The sequence below is a fragment of the Macrobrachium rosenbergii genome, chromosome 22 (assembly GCF_040412425.1).
Source record: "Macrobrachium rosenbergii isolate ZJJX-2024 chromosome 22, ASM4041242v1, whole genome shotgun sequence".
In the NCBI taxonomy this organism is placed as follows: Eukaryota; Metazoa; Arthropoda; class Malacostraca; order Decapoda; family Palaemonidae; genus Macrobrachium; species Macrobrachium rosenbergii.
Genome location: NC_089762.1, coordinates 1,329,579 through 1,348,947, shown reverse-complemented (window position 1 = coordinate 1,348,947; position 19,369 = coordinate 1,329,579). Strand labels below are relative to the sequence as shown.

The 19,369-nt window shown below is 37.5% G+C and overlaps 1 protein-coding gene across 1 annotated transcript in view; it reads left to right on the top strand.

Moving 5' to 3' along the window:
- l(2)k09022 (HEAT repeat containing 1 homolog l(2)k09022) overlaps positions 1 to 19,369 on the top strand; it is a 107,366-nt gene that overhangs the window by 4,879 nt on the left and 83,118 nt on the right. The window contains exons 5-9 of the mRNA XM_067123960.1: positions 2,077 to 2,320; positions 5,534 to 5,617; positions 13,350 to 13,514; positions 16,124 to 16,323; positions 19,021 to 19,137. Of these exons, the coding sequence (XP_066980061.1) occupies positions 2,077 to 2,320; positions 5,534 to 5,617; positions 13,350 to 13,514; positions 16,124 to 16,323; positions 19,021 to 19,137 (810 nt within the window). The remainder of the gene's footprint in view (positions 1 to 2,076; positions 2,321 to 5,533; positions 5,618 to 13,349; positions 13,515 to 16,123; positions 16,324 to 19,020; positions 19,138 to 19,369) is intronic.

Sequence of the window (19,369 nt, the reverse complement as noted above, 5' to 3'; positions counted from 1 at the left end):
GGTGAGGGCAAGCGTGTGGATACGTACTAATGAATTACAGGTATCATTGAATTTGTGAAGGGAGGAGTTGGATCTGCAGTATTTGTATAGAATGATATAGAATGAAATCTGTCCCCAGTAACCCTTTAACCCTTCCTTTGATGACTGGTTATTCAGGGAGTAAGAGGGCCAAGCTCATAAAATGGTTTCCAAATTAAGATATTTGTGAATAATGTTCATTGTTTTAATGCATCAGTGTACTTGCATGTGTGATTTTTTAATGACAGTCCTCTTTTGAATAAAAATTCTTTCATCTCTACATTGCCATGTTGGCTCATTGATGATTTGATTTTTTTTGTATTTAAATTTATGCAGAATTTATTTCTATTTGGTTGAATTTATGTTCAGCTCTGCATTTTTTAACAAAAAGGATGCACTCATTAAGACACATGCTTCCACACATTTACACATTGTACATAAAGATCTTGATAAAGTTTTCATTAAATTCATAATGTACAAAAATGTTGAAAAGACATATTGTGTGTGTTAGAGAGAGAGAGAGAGATAGTGGGTACATAGTATATTACCAGAGATTAAATTCCATACCCATCTACTGCTTATGATTGAGTTTTAACATTTAATTTCATTTTATGCTTCATTATATTTTTTTAGATCCTTTTTGGTGGAATTTATGGCGCATTTCAAGAATAAGAGATCCAATAGCTACAGGCTTGGATGGCATAAAAAAAAAAACTTATACACATGTGCTATACAAAGTTTTAGTTTTGATTTCAGTGGAGGCGGGTATATTAGAATTTTCATAATTTCTGGTCACTCTCAGATCAGTACACACAATATAAAGTTACATCTCATATGAAATATTTCCTAATGATTTGCACATTAACCAAGTGTATGGCACTTTATGTACAGTTTACTCTTGAATTCTGTAAATATTTTAGCGATTTGCATTTGAAAGTTACTGTTCTGCACTCCCTACCCAAAAATAAAAAGAGGAGAGTTTGCTCTTGGAATGTTGGTGCATAGAGGTCCCTACATACCCACAGCATCAGGCGGCACATATTTCACTTGCTGAGCAAACTGTACACAGTGCAAATAATAACTCTCTGAACTATTTATTATATTGCCTGTCCTAATACAAGAAATGTGTAAGGTAAAATTGTATAAATCAGTGATTGCTGTAAAACAGTTCCCCTTAAGACATACATTTCTCCTCCAAACACACCTTCCAATATATTTTGGGCTAGCTTATCACTAAAGTTCTTACTATGCACTGTAATTACTATACATAACAGAACAACTTTTGGATATAGTGTGCATGGTATACTTAAGTATCATTGATAATTACTGTGTATGGAGAGAGAGAGAGAGAGAGAGAGAGAGCTGGCATTAATAACAGTACAGTATTGTAAGTGAAGCATCACTTAGCTGTGAAGTTGCTGCCTTGTATTTGCTGATGTTTGCTTGGTGACTCTTCATACTGGCAGTAATTTTTAGAAATATTTGATCCTCATGATTAGCGTTCAATACAGTATGGGTCACCTGGTAGATATTAGGACCTCAGTATTTAAGAAACTCATTGTTTGAAGCAAGCAGACTACATGATAACTGTTTTGAGTATGAACTAATTGGACTTTGTGTTTTTAAATTACCATATTTGATGGTATTGTTGCCATGGGAACACAGTGAATAGTAGGAAAAGTACTGTATTAAGAAGCCAGTAAGAAAGAGCACCTGTAACCTGGATGAAGTGCAAAAAGATTACCAGACTGTTGGTAAACAAGGGTATTCATGAGTAAACAGAAGTTTCAAGTGGGGAAGTTTATAGCTGAGGGACACGCAGGAAAACAAAGCTCAGATGACAAAGATTTGTTATGGGGTGTGCAGAAAATATTAGAGGAACATTAGAAAAGTGCACTTCACAGGGGTGTTGAGAGAGCTCAGTACTAACCCTGTAGAGGGGAAACGTGACTTGAAATGTTGAAGGTGATGGTAATTTATTAATAATAATATTTGTTATTTAAAGTGTGAGTATATTTTTGTTTCAGTCGCACATTAATAGAAGATTCAATATTTCAGGTATTTGGTGAACCGTATGAATCGCCGCTCTTTGTTGATGTGTATCTTTCCCTATTATGAGTCACCACTGTTTGCTCGTGTTCTCCAGATAATTGAAATAGTGCGTAAAACAGATGAGTGGTACTGGCTAGTGAAAGCTCAGAGGTCACACCGACTTCTGAGTAAAAAGACTATCTTTTCACGTTGGATCAGCAGTCAAGATTTCAGGAGTTTTCTTTCTGAATATCTTTTGAAAATGCTGAAGGTATGTTGTACATGCTGAAGGAGTGGTTTACATTGTCATTTTTTCATAAATGCTTTCGTTAAGTTTGGTAAGGATTGGTTACGCTCCTTATACTCTACTTGAAGCTAACTTTTATATGTTCCAAAGTACAGTAATTGTAAAGTACTGTATACTGTAGTTTTATATTTGATCTTGTGATAGCAATTTTTAATCAAAAAATTAATTTTTTCACTCAAACTAATAACATATGTGGGCATGACGCTGTCTTGAACTGAAGTGTCCTACTTAGAGTAAAAACAGAAGACTGCAGTCATAGCTTTATGCATTAGTGAATCCTCAGGTCCAAAGAAGTAATCGCAGCAGTTATGCCATCTGATCCATGAGCTGTGAGCAGTAGGGTTTGGATGAGGGAACTCCAATTATAGTTGTGACATTACATTTTTTATATTTTTGTTTGTATACTAGCTGGAGATGTTGCACAAAATCCTGGACCTGTTTGTTCTAGACCTTATCAGTGTTTTATGATGTACTGCAACAATTGTGGATTACATAGTAATGTTAGTGGTGCAATGGTTGCCACCAGATAGCATGATATGTATAGAAACATGTGTTTCTCAGATAAGGCACTCATCTGAATTCCTTATTCCAGTCTTGAAACGACCATTCTGCTATTCCTGGGGTAATGGGTGGTTAATATGAGAGCCATGAGGTCGAAGTTGTGAAATTTTGTGACTTGCAGAACTCCTATTGTGTTCCATCTATCTCAGTCCAGATTTTAATGATAGTCCTGTTTGACTTCTCATGACCTTGGCTAAGGTGCAAGATGATAGAAAGGCTTGTTTTCTAGTTGGTAATTTCAGTTATTACCATAGTGGAGGGATAAATTCTCCCCCATACTGATTGCCTTGGTCTAAGAGCATTTGATTTTACCTTTGAAAATGGCATTGAGCAAATTATGATTGAGGCCACACATGTCTGGTTCTAGTGTTCTCTGGTTTCCAGTGTTTCATAACCAGTACTTTAGGTCCTGTGATTGGGACTAATGGTCATTGCTTTAGCTTCTTTAACTCCTTCCTTCCAAGTTTTTTGCAAAAATGTTTAGAAATTTAAGCAGGTATATTTATATTTGTAGTTTCTCTGTATTAGATAATATACAGTGCAAAATTTTTGTTGAAAAATTATAAAAATTTAGGAAGATGTTAAACTTTAAAATATGTCATGTTTACACTCCCGAGTTAACTCGTAGGTCATAGATTACACTCTTGGCTGTATTTTTAGATAAAGCTGTTTATAAAGAATTACTTTGGATGTTAGGTAAAAAGAATAGAATAAAATTAAGACTCGTGCAATATTCAAAATTGAGTGTTTTTTCCGTGCATTAAAAGTTATCAACTTGGAGAGAATTTCGCTGGAGCAGAGTCTGGCATTGCGAGTTCACAAAGTAAACTAGGCACACTGCCATCTGTTGACAAAAATGCATACTAAACGTTTCTTATGGGGGAGAGGAAATATAGAAAACTGGAGCTCATCAAAGAACAAGTAAAACTGGGAGGATAGAAATAATTAGGAATATTTTACAATTATGAACGAGTATTCTTTTGATTTTAAGAAGAATACGTGGTACAGTATTTAAAGATGAAATTACTCAGGATAATCAGGGAAGTGGTTAATGGTTAATACTTAGCAGGCTGTTCCTGTTGTGTCCAACTCTAGTAAGATGTATATTAAATTTTAAGCACTCTGGGCCACTCTCAGATCTGTTGTTTTTGGTATATAGACTCAACAGATTCTTCTTAGCTGTTACTGTCCAAAGGAATACACTACTCTTGGGCCTTGTGTGTTTGACAATAACCAGAGTGATACTATGTCCCTTGACATTAAACTTTTACTCAGCCTTGATGTTTAATGGAGGTGTAGACCCAATTAGTACTTTACCATTGATTTCTGTGAAAGTTGTTAATTATTGGGCTCCGGAGTTGTCTGTTAGTTTTTTAACATAGCCAGCTTGTGTTCTCTTTGCACTTGGTGATGGTTCTCCAATAGGTGAATGTGGTTGGGGCATCTTTCGCCATGCTGAGTACCACCAGTTTTTATAACTCTCACCTTATGTAAAGTTTTGATTGTCTGTTAGCAAAACATCTGACTGCCTATACCGAAGGTAATCATCTGTTTTCTAGTTTGCAGTTTGGCTTTTGCAAGGGTTTGGCTGCGTGAGATGCTCATCTTTCAATTTCCATTGTCATTCCCTGGTCATGAAGTCCTCATGGTTGATCTTCACTTTAGTGCTGCATTTGACCATGTTTATCTAGAGGCCCCTGTTTTTTAACGTGGCAGATGGGAGTTGGTGGGCCATTTCCTGGTGTTGTTATGCAATTTTTGGCAGATTGCAGAGTATGTGTTATTGGGAGCTTTGGTGGCTGTAGGAATGTAATCTCTAGTGTTCTCCAAGGTAGTCTTCTAGGATCATTATTTCTCATATTATGTATGTATGATATGCGTGTTTGCTGCTTCTCTCTCTCTCTCTCTCTCTCTCTCTCTCTCTCTCTCTCTCTCTCTCTCTCTCTCTCTCTCTCTCTCTCTCTCTCTCTCTCTCTCTCTCTCTCTCTATAGAATTTGGCATTTCTCTGCCAGAAATCCTTTTCTTATAAAGATTAACTTAGAGAGAGAGAGAGAGAGGCAAGCAATACACATTGTGCATAGTCAGTCTTAATGTGATGCACATGCACAGACTGAATAATATACATATGTAACACTACAATTACTGTTATAAAATGTTTTCTGCTATATCCAAGCTAGTTTTGCTTTCTCTTGTAAATTATAGTAGAATTCTTGTTTTAAAGAGTTTTCTATTGTTGTAATTACTTGCTCTGTCCAAAATTTTTCCGTTACACTGTACTGTAAATGTATATTTCATTAACATTAAGCACTTACATGTAATTGCAAAACTTTTTTCAATATTCCCTTCTGAAATTGGAGTGGGGGCTGTAATGTCACATCACATACCACATTTTGTGGTGGTAGAAGGGTTTAGGTTTAGTAATGTGCTGGTAATGAGTGGGATTCTTCCTTTGAGCTTGTTAGGAATGGGAGCTGGCACACATGAAGGCAGTCATTCAATGACAGTTTGTACCAAAAAAATCAATTTTGTTTTTAAAAACTTTATACACTGCATATGAAATATAATTTGATAGTTGTTTTTTGAAATGTTAGCATAATGAAATTTTGTTTCTACAGGTGCACAAGAAGGAAGCAAGTGTGAAAATTGCCATTTCTCTCTATGTATCAACAATTATTGGTGGCCTTTGTTTACTACATGATGTAAGTATTAGGAAAGTTATAAGAATCTTTCCCAGGTCCTTTCTTCTCCAAGTTATGTATATACTTAAATACAAATCTTAATTTTTTATAAAGTTATACAGTACCTTAGGTGAAAGTTGGTGTGGTGGTTGAAGCTTAGTTAGGGGTGGGCAACCATCCACTCAGTCTGTAAACGGCACCCACTTTTTCTTCAGTTGCCTAGCTTGTATTGATCATGGCTCTTGTTATTGCTGAGATTCCAAGTATTTTCTGGTATGAATGGTAGCTGACCGTGGCTTGTTTGTTGGTTATTGATGCCTGGTGAGAACATTGATGCTTCTGCTTATAAGAATGGTCATAGTAGGTGCCTAACACAGGAGTTGTGTGAGGTTCATACGCCACGTTCGATTGTATCAACAGCTCGTCTGTGTAATGCCTTTCGCTCACGTACGTGTTTTATCTTGATCATCTGCTAACGGCCAGTGAATGTTACCATACCATCTACATATGAGTGAATGGGATTGTCCTGCCAACTTTTACGACCTTTGTAACGTAAGTTGAAAGTGTCATATTCATAGGTACCAGTCAGCCTCCGTTTTCAGTAACGTCCACATCATCGAATGAATGGCCAACACGTTTGAACGATTGGGTTGTTTTTCCAGACGTTTCCAATATACATTACGACCTTCACCAGTCCTTTTCATCAATAGTATCCAACGTCTGTTTCAATAAAGTCTGTAATCAAACGAATGAGTTCGATCTATCAGACTCCTACGGCCATCATTTTGTGAATTGACCATCTTTCACTTATGTGTTCAGCCAGAAATCATATGTGTTTAGCCAGAAATCAACCAGGGACTTCGACATTTTACGGATAGGACGAAATCTCGTTTCATCATTCCCATTCAGCCTTGACTCTTGTTTGTTCCTACACTAATATTAACCTTCAACTTCCTGTGCCAAGGTAGTTACAGTTCGTCAACACAGGTTTCTTCGGATTCCTGTTCATTTTCGACTACAAGTTGTTTTCTTGTACAGTGAAGTTCTGTAGAACCATTCCTCCCTGCACTTCTAAAACAGGAGTCAATTTATACTGATCATGCAAGAATCTTCCCCTGTGCAATCAGAATTACTTGCTTGCTCCCTAGATCTATGGATCAGGCCATCTTCATGGTAGAGCAGCCTCAGTGTTCTCTTCTGCAAGTACTCTTGTTAGCACAAGGATGAAGCTGAATTCATGAAGATGGAAAAAGGGGTTCTGCTTTATGACAAGGTCTCCCCATTTCTTCCCATCCTCTCTCAGAGAGGTGAGACAGGACTTAGCCTGATGGTTAGATGGCAAATATCTCCTTGGGTGTTGTTACACACTTCCCCTTTGGAGGTACTTCGTGCCTTAAGGCATCAGCCTAAAGGTAGTCACCTGCACTTCAAGAGGTAAGTTGGGTACTTAACCTAACAGCCTAGCCTAACTAGATCTAGCCTAACCTTACTAAACCTGCACTTCAGTATCCTGGAGCTTCTTGTCTCATGGCATCAACCAGGAGGTAGTCATCTGCTCTTCAAGGGGCTAGGTTGGGTTAGATTGGGTACTAACCCAACCTAACCTAGCCTAGCCCAAACTAAACCTAGCCTAACCTGACCTAATCTGCACCTCAATAGCCTGAATCTTCTTAGCTCCCCAAATTTCAGGATCCAAGAATAGATGTTCCTTAGTGTTGTTAAGGGATGGTACCACAGTAGTTTTTTCGTCAACAAGAGGGGTGTGTGGCTGACTCGTGTCCTGTCATCTCCCAGTTGACGGTTTGGGTGCACGGGTTTGCAACACACAGCACAGCAGTCAACCAACACATTCCAGGATGATGGATGTATGACAGACAAGTTCAGTCACTGGAGTCTGTATTAGCGACAATTGGTCTTGACACCTTGATGTTTTGAAGAATTGTTCGATCTAGGAAGACAGTCGGGTTAGTCCTACAATCGCAACACACCGATGCTGTTATTATCCAGTTCTGTCTTTGCAGACCGTGGGCATATCAGCCATCAATCATACCACATTGAAAATATCGCTTCTCATCCGGTCAGCAAAGTTTAGCAACGATTATGTCTGATCAGTACTTGGATAGGTACCGCCTGGGAACACCGGATGCTGTTGACGTCTAGGACACATTTTCCTTAGTCGTGTGTGGATGCTCAACAAGTCATGTAGTTCACCCAGCTCTTGAAGGACAGGTTGCCTCATCTCGCCTAAGGTGTGCAGCTGCAAGGGGAAGGTGTGTCTGGGATTGGCCTTCTCCCTTTCCCCTTTCTCCTGTCTTCCTTCCTCTTCCAGTGGGCAGAGGAACAGTGAACATGCCGTCATGTGCTGGACAGGTGTTCATGCAGGTAATCTTGAAGACTTAGTATCCCATCTATAATCTAGCTCATTTTGGATTAGTAGATACAAATCCTTCCTTCTCTCTAGCAAGGGGAAAGAGGGACTGACTATGAACCGACCAGTTGGTTAATTCTTAGCTTCATAGTCTCCAACACTTGGGCCAAAAGGTAAACTGCGTAGGATTGAATGCGCTCTGACTAGGTGGGAGGTGCTGCTGACTCTGCTATCGGTAGCTGTTACCATAACCATCTTGCAAAATTTTAATGGCCGGTTTTCCAGCTTGCTGAAAGTTAATCCCATATGTAAAGACCTCAGGTTTTTATGTTAGGAAAAATACAAATTACTTTAAAAATTTGTCATTTTGTGGCTGCCCCACTTCCGCTGAGATTGTTGGCAGTCCCAGCATCTGTTTTCTGGGCAGTTGATCTTAGGTGATGAAAACTGATTGTTACATGTGTCTGCTCATGCTCAGTCCCTGTTGTACAATCCCAGTGGTTCCTAGCCCTTACTTTATTGAAGGAGATAAGATTTGATTGTACCAGATGTACATTATTATGTATATATATATTTAGCATGTGAATTTACCACATCAGAATCTAAATAATTTGTCCAGAATTAATATGTACATAGTTGTAGAACAAGTTTTTATCAAGCCGTTTATATTTGATTTCTGTATTATGTCATTTGGTGAATTATTGAATTCATATCTATTTTATGTAATGAACTGAATACCCAATATAAAGTCAAGTATGGAAATAAAGGCATCACTGCTATTAGTCACCAGTACGACCTTTCAGTGATTTCTGGTGCTCCTGCCCCTTTGGAGGCTGCACCCAGTTGTCTCTGGCATTCCTGCCTCTTCGGTGGCTGTTCCAGATATGCCTGGCACTCCTGCTTCTCAGGAGGCTGCACCAGTTCTCTTTGGAGGCTGTGCCAGCTGTAGCTGGCTCTCCTGCCTCTCTAGAGGCTGCAATATTTGTATCTGGTACTCGTGTGGAGCCTGCACCAGCTGTTACTGGTGCTCCTATGCGCTTCAGAGGATGCACCAGTTGCATCTGACACTTCCACCTCTCCTCAGGCAGTGCCAGCTTTGTCTGGTGCTCCTGAGCTTGAAATTTCGTTGATGAAGACGTCATCAAAGGTGCCCAACACCCATCACACCAGAGAGGCTCTGCCATCGGTGGCAGATTCGTCCTCCTTGGAAGCAGCACCATCATTGACCTTAAAATGAAAGGCAGCCATAAATAATCAGTCTCCTTCCGGAAAAAAGCAGGAGGAAGGCAGTAAAGTTAAATCACTCAAAAGGGGCTCCAATTTAGCGGTCTCAAAATCTTAAGTAAAATTAATTCATTTTCTCCGTTAGAACTGTCAGGGAGTAAGAGCTAAATGGGAAGAACTAGGTTGCTTATTTCAGAAGTGTCTCCTGTATGTATAACTATGATTGGTAATATGTGTCCAAGCCCTCGAGAGTATACAGCGTATCATTCTCTTATAACATAAATACAGGAAGCCATGGGGCTGTAGTATATATTCATAATGGTACCTCACAAAATCATATTAGTATCCAGTCTACACTGCAGGTGATAGCTGTGTGGATTCATTTGCAAAGAAAATATACAGTATGCCCTCTCTATTGGCCACTAAGTGAAGTCTTCCCCACTGATGTATTTAAATCCCTTACCCAACAGCTGCCACATCCCTTTGTGATTCTGGGAGACATGAATAGTAGAAACCCTCTTTGGGGTGATATCATTGCCAATCAAAGAGGAAATTGCCTGTGCTCCATCATGGAAAGTGAAAATGTGGGAATCCTAAACAGGGGAGTCTATATATTTTCATGTTCAAATAGGCAAATTGTCATCAATTGACTTAACTAGATGCAGTGATGACTACCTTGCTAACTTCAGTTGGGGAGTGATAAATGATAGACTTACCAGAAACCATTTTCCAACAGTAATGAATGTATTCTCAAATCCTCCATCTTCAAGCTTATTTAAATGGAATGTTGGTAAAGCTGATTAGGCAGCATTCCATGAACACAGCTCAGTAAATGATTCACCTGATGACTTTCCCTTTGTGGATGGTGCATTTGATTTTCCCAATACAACTATATTCTCAGCTGATCTTCAATCAGTACCTAGAACTTCAGGCATATTTATCTGCCGACCAGTTCCCTTGTGGACTCATAAATGCCAGGAAACTAATAGAACTATGAGGTCGGCTTTCACCAGATATGGCAGACTAAAATGTGAGCATTACCCCATTGAATTTTGAAAAGCGAGAGCTCATTTCCACAAGGAAATTAAAAAGGCACAAAAGGAATCTTGGACAATTTTCATATCATCATTAAATTCAAAAACACCTCTGACTTTAGTTTGGAAGAGAGTTAGAAAAATAGCAGGCAAATTTTCTCCTTGTCTACATCCAGTTATCAAGATCAATGGTTATGAAGTAGCAGATCTCTGGTTAGTAGCAAATGGGTTTTCTAATTGTTTTGCTAACAATGTTCAAAGAAAAATGGTGACAGACCCTATTTTGCTCAAACAAGGCTAATGGAACAGTTAGTGATTGATTTTAATATAATGTACATTTTACTATGAGGGATGTTTAATCAGCCTTAAGTAAGTGTGGTGAATAAGAACTCGACTGGATGATTAAGCATACACCATGAAATACCAAAGTCTTCATGTTAAGCCTTATTAACAAAATTTTTCGAGAACATGTCTTTCCTAAGTTATGGGAGATGTTAAAATTACTGTACTACCATTTGTGAAACCAAGGAAAGACCTTTTTAAGACAGAATTATTGTCCCATTGCACTGACATCATGTTTGTGTAAGAGCATGAAAAAGATGGCAAATGCACATTTGATGTGGTACTTGGAACTGGTAAATATTTGTTGCCTGCTCAGTGTGGTTTTCAAAGTATGCACTCCACAACAGATGTGTTGGTTCGAATGGAATCTTCAATATGTGAAGCTTTTGCTAACAAATAATTGATGACTTTTTGATATCTTTTACAGCAATAAGGTTGGCAGTAGCTGAATGGCACCTTCAGCTCTGCATTGACAATATAGTAAAATGGGACGAGATGAAATGGTTTTAAGTTTTCAGCTAGTAAAACTGTAACCATGCACTTTTGCCATATAAGAGGAGTCCATCCTGATCCAGATCTGTTCATACATGGGCAGAGAATTCCATGTGCTGGTGAAACAAGGTTTCTTGGGTTGGTTTTTGATAGCGTTTCCACATCTGAAATATATTGAGACAAAATGCTTTAAAGCAATGAATGTCTTGAAAGTTCTGTCCGACACTTGCTGGGTTGCTGACTGAACTCAGATGTTGAGACTATACAAGCTTTGGTCTCTTTTCAAAATTAACTTACTGGTGTGAAGTGTACACCTCAATAAAGCCTAGTAGCCTTGAAGTGCTTAATTCAATTCATCATGGAGGAGTAAGACTGGCTACAGGAGCATTTAAGCTATCTCCCACTGAGAGTATGCTTGTAGATGGTGAGTTGCCTCTGGATCTACATTACCGACATTTGGTTCAGAGCCGGTACAGCTTTCAGAGGTTCCCTAAGTCCTTACCCAGCATTTGTGTCAGAAATGAAAAGCATTGACATTTGTATGAAAGTCACCCCAAGCCACCCCAACTATTTGCTTTTAGAGTAAATTGTATAACCAGTCAATTAAACATGCCACGGACAGAGGATTGTAATGTAGAGCAGTTATGTATCTTTATTAGGGATGCAGGCTTCCTCAACCAAATTTAGAGCATATACAGTCTGTTTGTACGTATAGCATATTTTTATTTACAGGTATGGTTATATGTATATATATTTATAGATATTTTTGTTGGATATTTGTTACATGAAACTCCTTTTAATTTTTTTTTAGTTTCATTTAATTTCGTTGTGACGTCAGTATCCTAAATTTTCTGATGCCGGTTTTATCAACCATAAATTAATCAATCGCCTGTTACATTCAGGAAGGTGCAATACATAAGGATGCCAAGAATGACCAAAGTATTATAAAATGGAGTTATATAATTCCCAATATTGAAATTATTGACAGTGCAACAGACCATCGCCACATTTGCCTCCTGGAGGCTCTACACACCGGAAAGGAAAGACCTAGCCCTAACACCACCCAGGAAACTTTCCTCCTCCTGACGGTGGCACACAGAATGCCACCCTACTGACACTCCTGAGCTAAGCAGGCGAACCAGTCACGAGCTGTCCCCATCTGGTTCGAGTGGCCCTCCCAGTACCACCACTCACCCTGTCTCAAACTCCAGCACACGCAGAGACGGGTACAACCATCAAAGTCTGGGAGGAGGCTTCGCTCAGGGGCCCTAATCCCCTATTAGCCAATCAATTCAATTCCCCTCCCACTAGCGATCTGGGACCCTCTACGTACCAACTGATGAGCCCTTTCTAACTGGAACAAACCCACCCCATATTGAGGATAGCCGATGAGACTGCAGAAAACTCCCAGGAAGATTCTCTGTCACTCGAAAACAACCTCTAGGTTTTAGTTGGCTGCCGACAACCTGAAACTCTACGGATATATCTTGCCATGTTTAACTTCTGCCTGTGCTTACCAGAATAAAAAGTGATTATATTCAGGACTCCTGCCTTTCCCCTTATCCAGATTGTGTACATTGGCCAGCTCTTAGGAGATATCCTGGGAGAAAAGAGAGTAGTAAGAAGAATTGACAAGACCTTGTATGAAATCATTCCCACAATTTTGCCGTTTTTTTTAACAGAATAGTAGTAGTAGTAGTAGTAGTAGTAGTTAGTAGTAGTAATAGTAGTAGGTTTACGACGGGGTTCCATTTTTACGCCGTGGGTTCCATTTTTACACCGCTTCGTAAATGGAAAAATCGTCGAAAATCATAAAAAATCCTAAGAAAAGAAAACCTTATTTTAATGCTTCGGGTGTATTGAAAACAATGTAAACGGCATTTTTATTGAGTTTTTCATAAAAAAAAACTCCAAATTTTGATTATTCTGCTGTTTTGGAGCCACATTTCTTCCGTCGGATCGGCATACAACGCGTTGTAACCCCGGAACATGCATTGTAAACTGGGGAATAATTTCTGATGAATATATTTGAAAAGCGTCGTAAGCTGGACCCGTCGTAAACCGGGGACTGCCTGTATTATTATTATTATTATTATTATTATTATTATTATTATTATTATTATTATTATTATTATTATTATTATTATTATTATTATTACCACCAAAGCTACAGTCTTAGTTGGATAAGCAAAATTTTTCTGTTTTGTTATATACTATTTTTAGAAATAATTCTTAACAGCAGTTTTATTTCCATGTGTTAATCACTTTTTTGGAATTTTGTTTGTTTTGTCAGGTGAAAGAGGAGCACCTCATGTACATAGTCAAGATGCTTCCCACATGTTTACTTTCTGACCACAAGGAGCTAGTTGCTGGGACTTACTTGATTCTGTCACATTTAGCTGTAAATGCAAAGCTATCTGATGACTTGTTACAGAATATTGTGAAGTTGATAGCAGAGGTTAGTATAAATAGCCACATTGTAATAAAGATTTTTTTGCTTCAAGATAGTTAAAAGTAGTAGAATTATGACACTTGAAGGATGCTGCCTCTACAGTTAAGATTAATGAAATCCAGAATAAGAAAACTATTGATAATTGGTGTGCAAGAATACATAAAATTGTGCATAAACCCATCAGTTATATAGAGCCCTCATTCATGGTCTAAATGTCCCATACATGTGCCTTCTGATGTCTTACAGGCAGGAAATAGAGAGTAGTTCGAGCATCAATGAAAAGCAGTTAATGTAAAGAATCCTATCCCTGGATAGCATCAAAAAGTGTAGTAAAACTTTGCTTTCAGCTACCTTAGCACTATAGGATATTGAGTCACTGGTGATTATGGGAAAAAGGAAAACCCAAAGGTAGTGGTATATACATGATAATGTGTAAGGAATGTGATACTGTCTGACACCATAAATCTGGCATATCGTGGTCCGGCAGCTCCCATGATCCAGCCCTTTTTTTTAATCAGCCGCCATTAGTTCTTGAGTGGTTACAAGGGCAGCACCACATGTTGTTTCAGTTTGGGGATGTTTTCGGATTTTGGAAGTGAAGCTTGCTCTGTAAATATACAAGCACAGTTTATTCCCAATGAAAATTTTCTGTGAATCTGAAAAATATACAGCATACAAAAGGACTGTAATTTGCATGCATGTATACTCATGTTTCATCAGATTGCATGCTTCATGTGATCAGTAAAATTTTGTCCAAAAGCATGACTTCATCAAATATATCGGGCATAGTGTGAGATGTATTTTTGGAAGATTACATTAGACTAGGCTTTCTATGCCTGTCTCAGTTTTGGTAGATACCATTGATAATGCATGTTATATCTGAGTTGGCTTTTAACTGATAAATAGGCCTAGAAGCAAAAGTTCATTAGGTTTAATGCAAATCGTCATACATTAAATCAAGCTTACCAACCTTGTGACTTGTCTAAGAATTCATCGCTATTTTTCTTATAATTAACAACCATTGACTACTGTGTGCAAGACACTGGGATAAACAACGGCAAGTACTGGCATAAACAGTCGAATCATGAAACAGCTGTTTGCTGATGCCAGTTACAGTAACTAACACATGTTCATTAAGGGTTACATTACAGTTGTCAGCTTATTAAAAATTTGCTAATTGTCAGTGGTGACCTCCACAAATAAAAATGAAATAAAGCTTTATTCAATCTTCACACAATAGAGAGAAAAGTGGTATGAAAATACGCCACTAATTAGCAGTTGTAGCTGTAACTAGAGAAAGAAATAATGTGCTAGTCACATAACGTTGTGGAAGAGACAAAAAAACACCCGATAATGGCGAAATCATGCCTTTACTTCATTTAATTTACTGCATATATAAATAAAGTAAGTTGCACTTTTAAACCTAGCTTTGACAATGTATGTAAAACACGAATCTCCGAAATGGGTTTCATTTAGCAACTAAAGCCTGTGATAATGTCTGTACAACACAATCAGCTGATGATTTTAAGAAAGTAAACATTACCAGAATGCAAATGGCACCTGACCGCTATGTCCATAAATTATAATATGATGATAATACAGCAATAATGCAGGAAATATAATTACATACAGTACAGTACGTATAACAAAAATTTCATTAAAATTTTCATTATTATTAATACAACTACGTACTGTAAATTATTTGACTTTTGCAAATGGATGTCTGTCAGTGTAACAACCTAACCAGGGCCAGTAGTCTCTCAGAAGATGAACCCAATTCATATGGAACAAGCCCACAGCGGCCATTAACTTGAAATTCAAGCTTCCAAAGAATATGGTGCTCATTAGGAAGTAAGAGAAGGTAAAGGAAAATGGAGAAAGAAGAGATCTCACTTATTGAAAAGAAAAAATAAATTAATAGATAAAAATGTATTAAAATGCAAGGAAAATAATATTAGGATAGTAATGCATTGCATCTACACTTGAACTTTTGAAGTTCAAATTGCACGACATCCTCAGGGAGACTTCCACAGTCCAACGGTGTGAGGAAAGGACCTCTGGAACTGAGAAGTTCGACAGCGAGGCACATTCACTGCATATTGGTGCTGCTGTTCAGTGAATCTTTTTGTTCTTGGCAGGAAAAGCGGATCACGGATCGATTGTGAGAGTGAAAGATCTCCATTAAAATGTCATTTATGAAAAAGTGACAAACAAGAGACCATCCATCGATGGTCCAAGACATAACTGTTATATTTACTAGGAAACAGAATCTACCACCACGAACCACTCTCTAAAAGAGATAAATCTCTGGCAGAAGCAGACATCCACATCATAGAAGAGTATTCTAGTAAAGAAGCAAATATGACCTAACTTTCGTGTGGCATTTGCTGAAATTTTCATTAGATGTTTCTCAAAAGTTACACTTAGAATAAAGCTTCAGACTCATTCTGCACATGACCTTAGAACAAGAAAACTACTTTTATTTGCTAGTCTGAATGCGGGATAGCACTGGAGACTTTTATAATTGTACAAGATACTGCTGTAGTGTTGGTGAATTGACTTTTTTTTCGTAGTATGAAGTATTTTAAAGCTGAGTCTTGTTTTCATTTATACAGAGTAATCCATCTGGCGACCTGGAAAAGCGTTGTGTAGAGTGTCTGGTTGTTTTATGCCAACATCAGGATATAGTAGATTTCAGTCCTGACAATATTTTACTTCTAGATAGCAAGGCCATTATATCTCAAAATCTACCAGACATGGCAAAGACGAAAAGTGTTGCACCTTTTATTCTGTCTTACTTCAGAGGCTTTGTTGGGTATGTATTCTTGTTTTTATTATTGGTTTTTGTGAGTTCATCAAGTTTTCCTTGTGTTATGTTTAGTATTTGGTGTCAAGTTTTCAAAATGGCAAAAGTGGGTAAGTGCTACCAGGAGTTTTCCCCAACCGGGAGAATTGCAGGTATTTACCATTATTCTACTGTACCACATTGTTCTCTCATATGTAATTCATGTATTTGCATTATTCCTCCACTACTTTCTCTTCCCACTGATGACAGTGTTGTTGTTCTACCTTAGCAGGTACCGTATTTGACGGCGTATAAGACGCACTATTTTAACAAAAAAAATGGCCTAAAAAATCCCCGTGCATCCTGTGTACACAATGTAGGCTCAAAATTTAAGAATTTTGGCCGAAATTATACATGAAATGTCACGTAGATGTTGTAGCCTAGCCTAACATTCGGTGTTATCCTAAAGACCTATTAAAAAACAACAAAGTTTATTATAATTATTTATCATTATCACACTTACCATCACCGCAATTACTACTGCTAGTATTATAATCAATATCTACGTTGTTATTATCGATATTTTCATTAAAATGTGTTAATATCATTATTGTTGTCTACAGCGGATCGCCGCATTCCACATTTACAGACTTACAGTACGTGCGCTGCCACCTATTGGTGATTATCTCAAGAGCTTTACGGATAACAAGGCTTCGTTCAGTTGGTAGTTGGCAATTCCTGCTAACATTCTCTTTACGCATAACAACATGGCTTCGATCAATTGGTGGTTGACAATTCCTGCTACCATTCTCTTTAGGCATAATAACAAGGCTTCGTTGAGTTGATACTTCGAACTCGTGCTAGCATTCTCTTTTAAGAATAATAACATGGCTTTGTTCAGTTGCTCACGAGACTCGAGCCGTTACATAGGAAACATTTTTATTTATTGGATTTTACCCCTTGATTGCATACTTTTATAATATATAATGGATATATATAACATATATTACCGTAGGTAACATCTTTATTAATATTTTTTTTGATTCTGCCGGTAAGAAACAATGTTTACAAATGAATGTGTTGGAATCTATTGGTAAACCTATGAGGTAGCTTTCAGCAGCAGACGAAACATTCGATCGTAGTAAATGGCTGATTGTATAATACATATTGATAAATATAAATATGGTAAATAACTTCTTTATTAATGTTTTTGTTGATTCTGTTTGTAAGAAACAATATGAATATGATAACCTAATACTACAGTTTTTACTTACCAAATTCATATGAGCATAGGCTAGGAAACCTTATTTTATTTTCCCTCAATGTCCTGCTGAAATTGGGGTGCGTCCTGTGCAGATATGCGTCTTATAAGCCATCAAATACGGTAGTTATTCACCACTAGTCTCTGTATTATGGACGACTGACATCCCAATTAGCAGAGCTAAAGAAAAGTAATTATACCTTTAGTATCCAAGATTATTGCCTTCCAGCTGTTAGTATTGCATTTTATTACGGTTTCTTTTGTGCAACTTCTGCATGCTGTTAATATCTAGATGAAAATTACAAATACACAAATTAGTCAGGTTGTATGTGGTCATTGTAGTTTCTTCCTGTATTAAGCTGAATTTTTCTTGTTTATAAAGTAACCTCAGTTGAGGTTGGATAAACACGTAGAAGAGAATTGTTTAGATGTCATTGAACTGACAACAGATATCCAGAGACTGGAATCTGATGTATCATGGAATTGTTTGTAGTAAAGAAGGAAGCAATATCTTACATTTATTGTATGAGGCTAGTAGTTATGCTTACAAGTTATAGCCTACATTACTCCTTGTGCCAGCCCTTTTTGTTAATGCTCATAATTTATTTGGTTTTCCCTTTGAGTGCTCAGTATAAAATGGTTTCATCCAAAATTAAATTAGAAGAGTTCAGAAGTCTGTTTCTTCGCAGTAGATTTTTAAGATTTGTCAGAATTTGGGTGAAGATTAAAGGATTAATTTGACATTGGCTGATGTTCCCCTTCATCCTTGGAGACAAGGAGACTTTGGCAGAGAGCTGGAAGTGTGCATGTACCATCATCCTTCTCCAGGCATAAGCAGTGTATTTTTTTAAAGTGAAACCTCACTCATCCAGCCTACTGTCGGGGGAAGACCTTGTCCCAGTTTGCCAGATTTATTTCATATAGGCTAATGTAAGCTAGCTAATAATTATATTGAGTGGTTCCAAAACAATTATGCATTACTGAAGGCATGTAGGTGTTAAGCATATTTTAGAAATATATGCAGCGTGGTTGAAAGCATCATGACTTCATGGGAGAGGTAGGTAGCTCAGCTTACACTTTGTGGTTCATTGAAATGTTTTACTTGAAGTGCTTGGAGGCATTCCCCACAGTTTCGCACTATTTATTTTTAGTAGATTTCCATGAAAATTCACGTATTGTAAATTTAGTTAGTTATAAATGATTTGTTTAACCAGACCTCTGAACTCTTAGGGTTCTTCTTGGGCTGGAACACATATTTTACAACAATAGTGCTTTGTCTTCTGACATTTCTCTTATTTCATTATTATATGCCTTATTATTGTGCGTATTTATAATTTCAGTCTGAACAGTCAGAAAAGAATCAAGAAATAATGTTGGAAAGCTTGTGTAAAGTAATGTTTGGTAAATATTGAAGATTAGAAACAATTTGTTGAAGGTTGTAATAAGACTGTTTTTTTCCCTTCCAGATGGTTGTTAAGTGATAGTGATGGTACTGAAAACTGGAAAATAGATAAGTTTTTGAATTTCATGCAGTTCATACAGTCTCTGCAGTTCTCTTTGTCAGACTCTACCAAAGTTATAAGGTAAATATCCTTTGTTAATCTTATACAGTTGTATATTTTTAGATATGAAGGTAATACAGTAAATTCTTTAAAGTTCACTATGTCTAAAATGTGCTGTCATTCTTTTAAATTTGGTCAAAATGGCAGTATTTTATGGTTAATGCAAATGCACTGCATAGCATAGGTATGTTTTCCCTGCACTGTTCTTTGGACATGTTTTGTTTGAATGAATCTGTCATTAAAGTTAGACAAA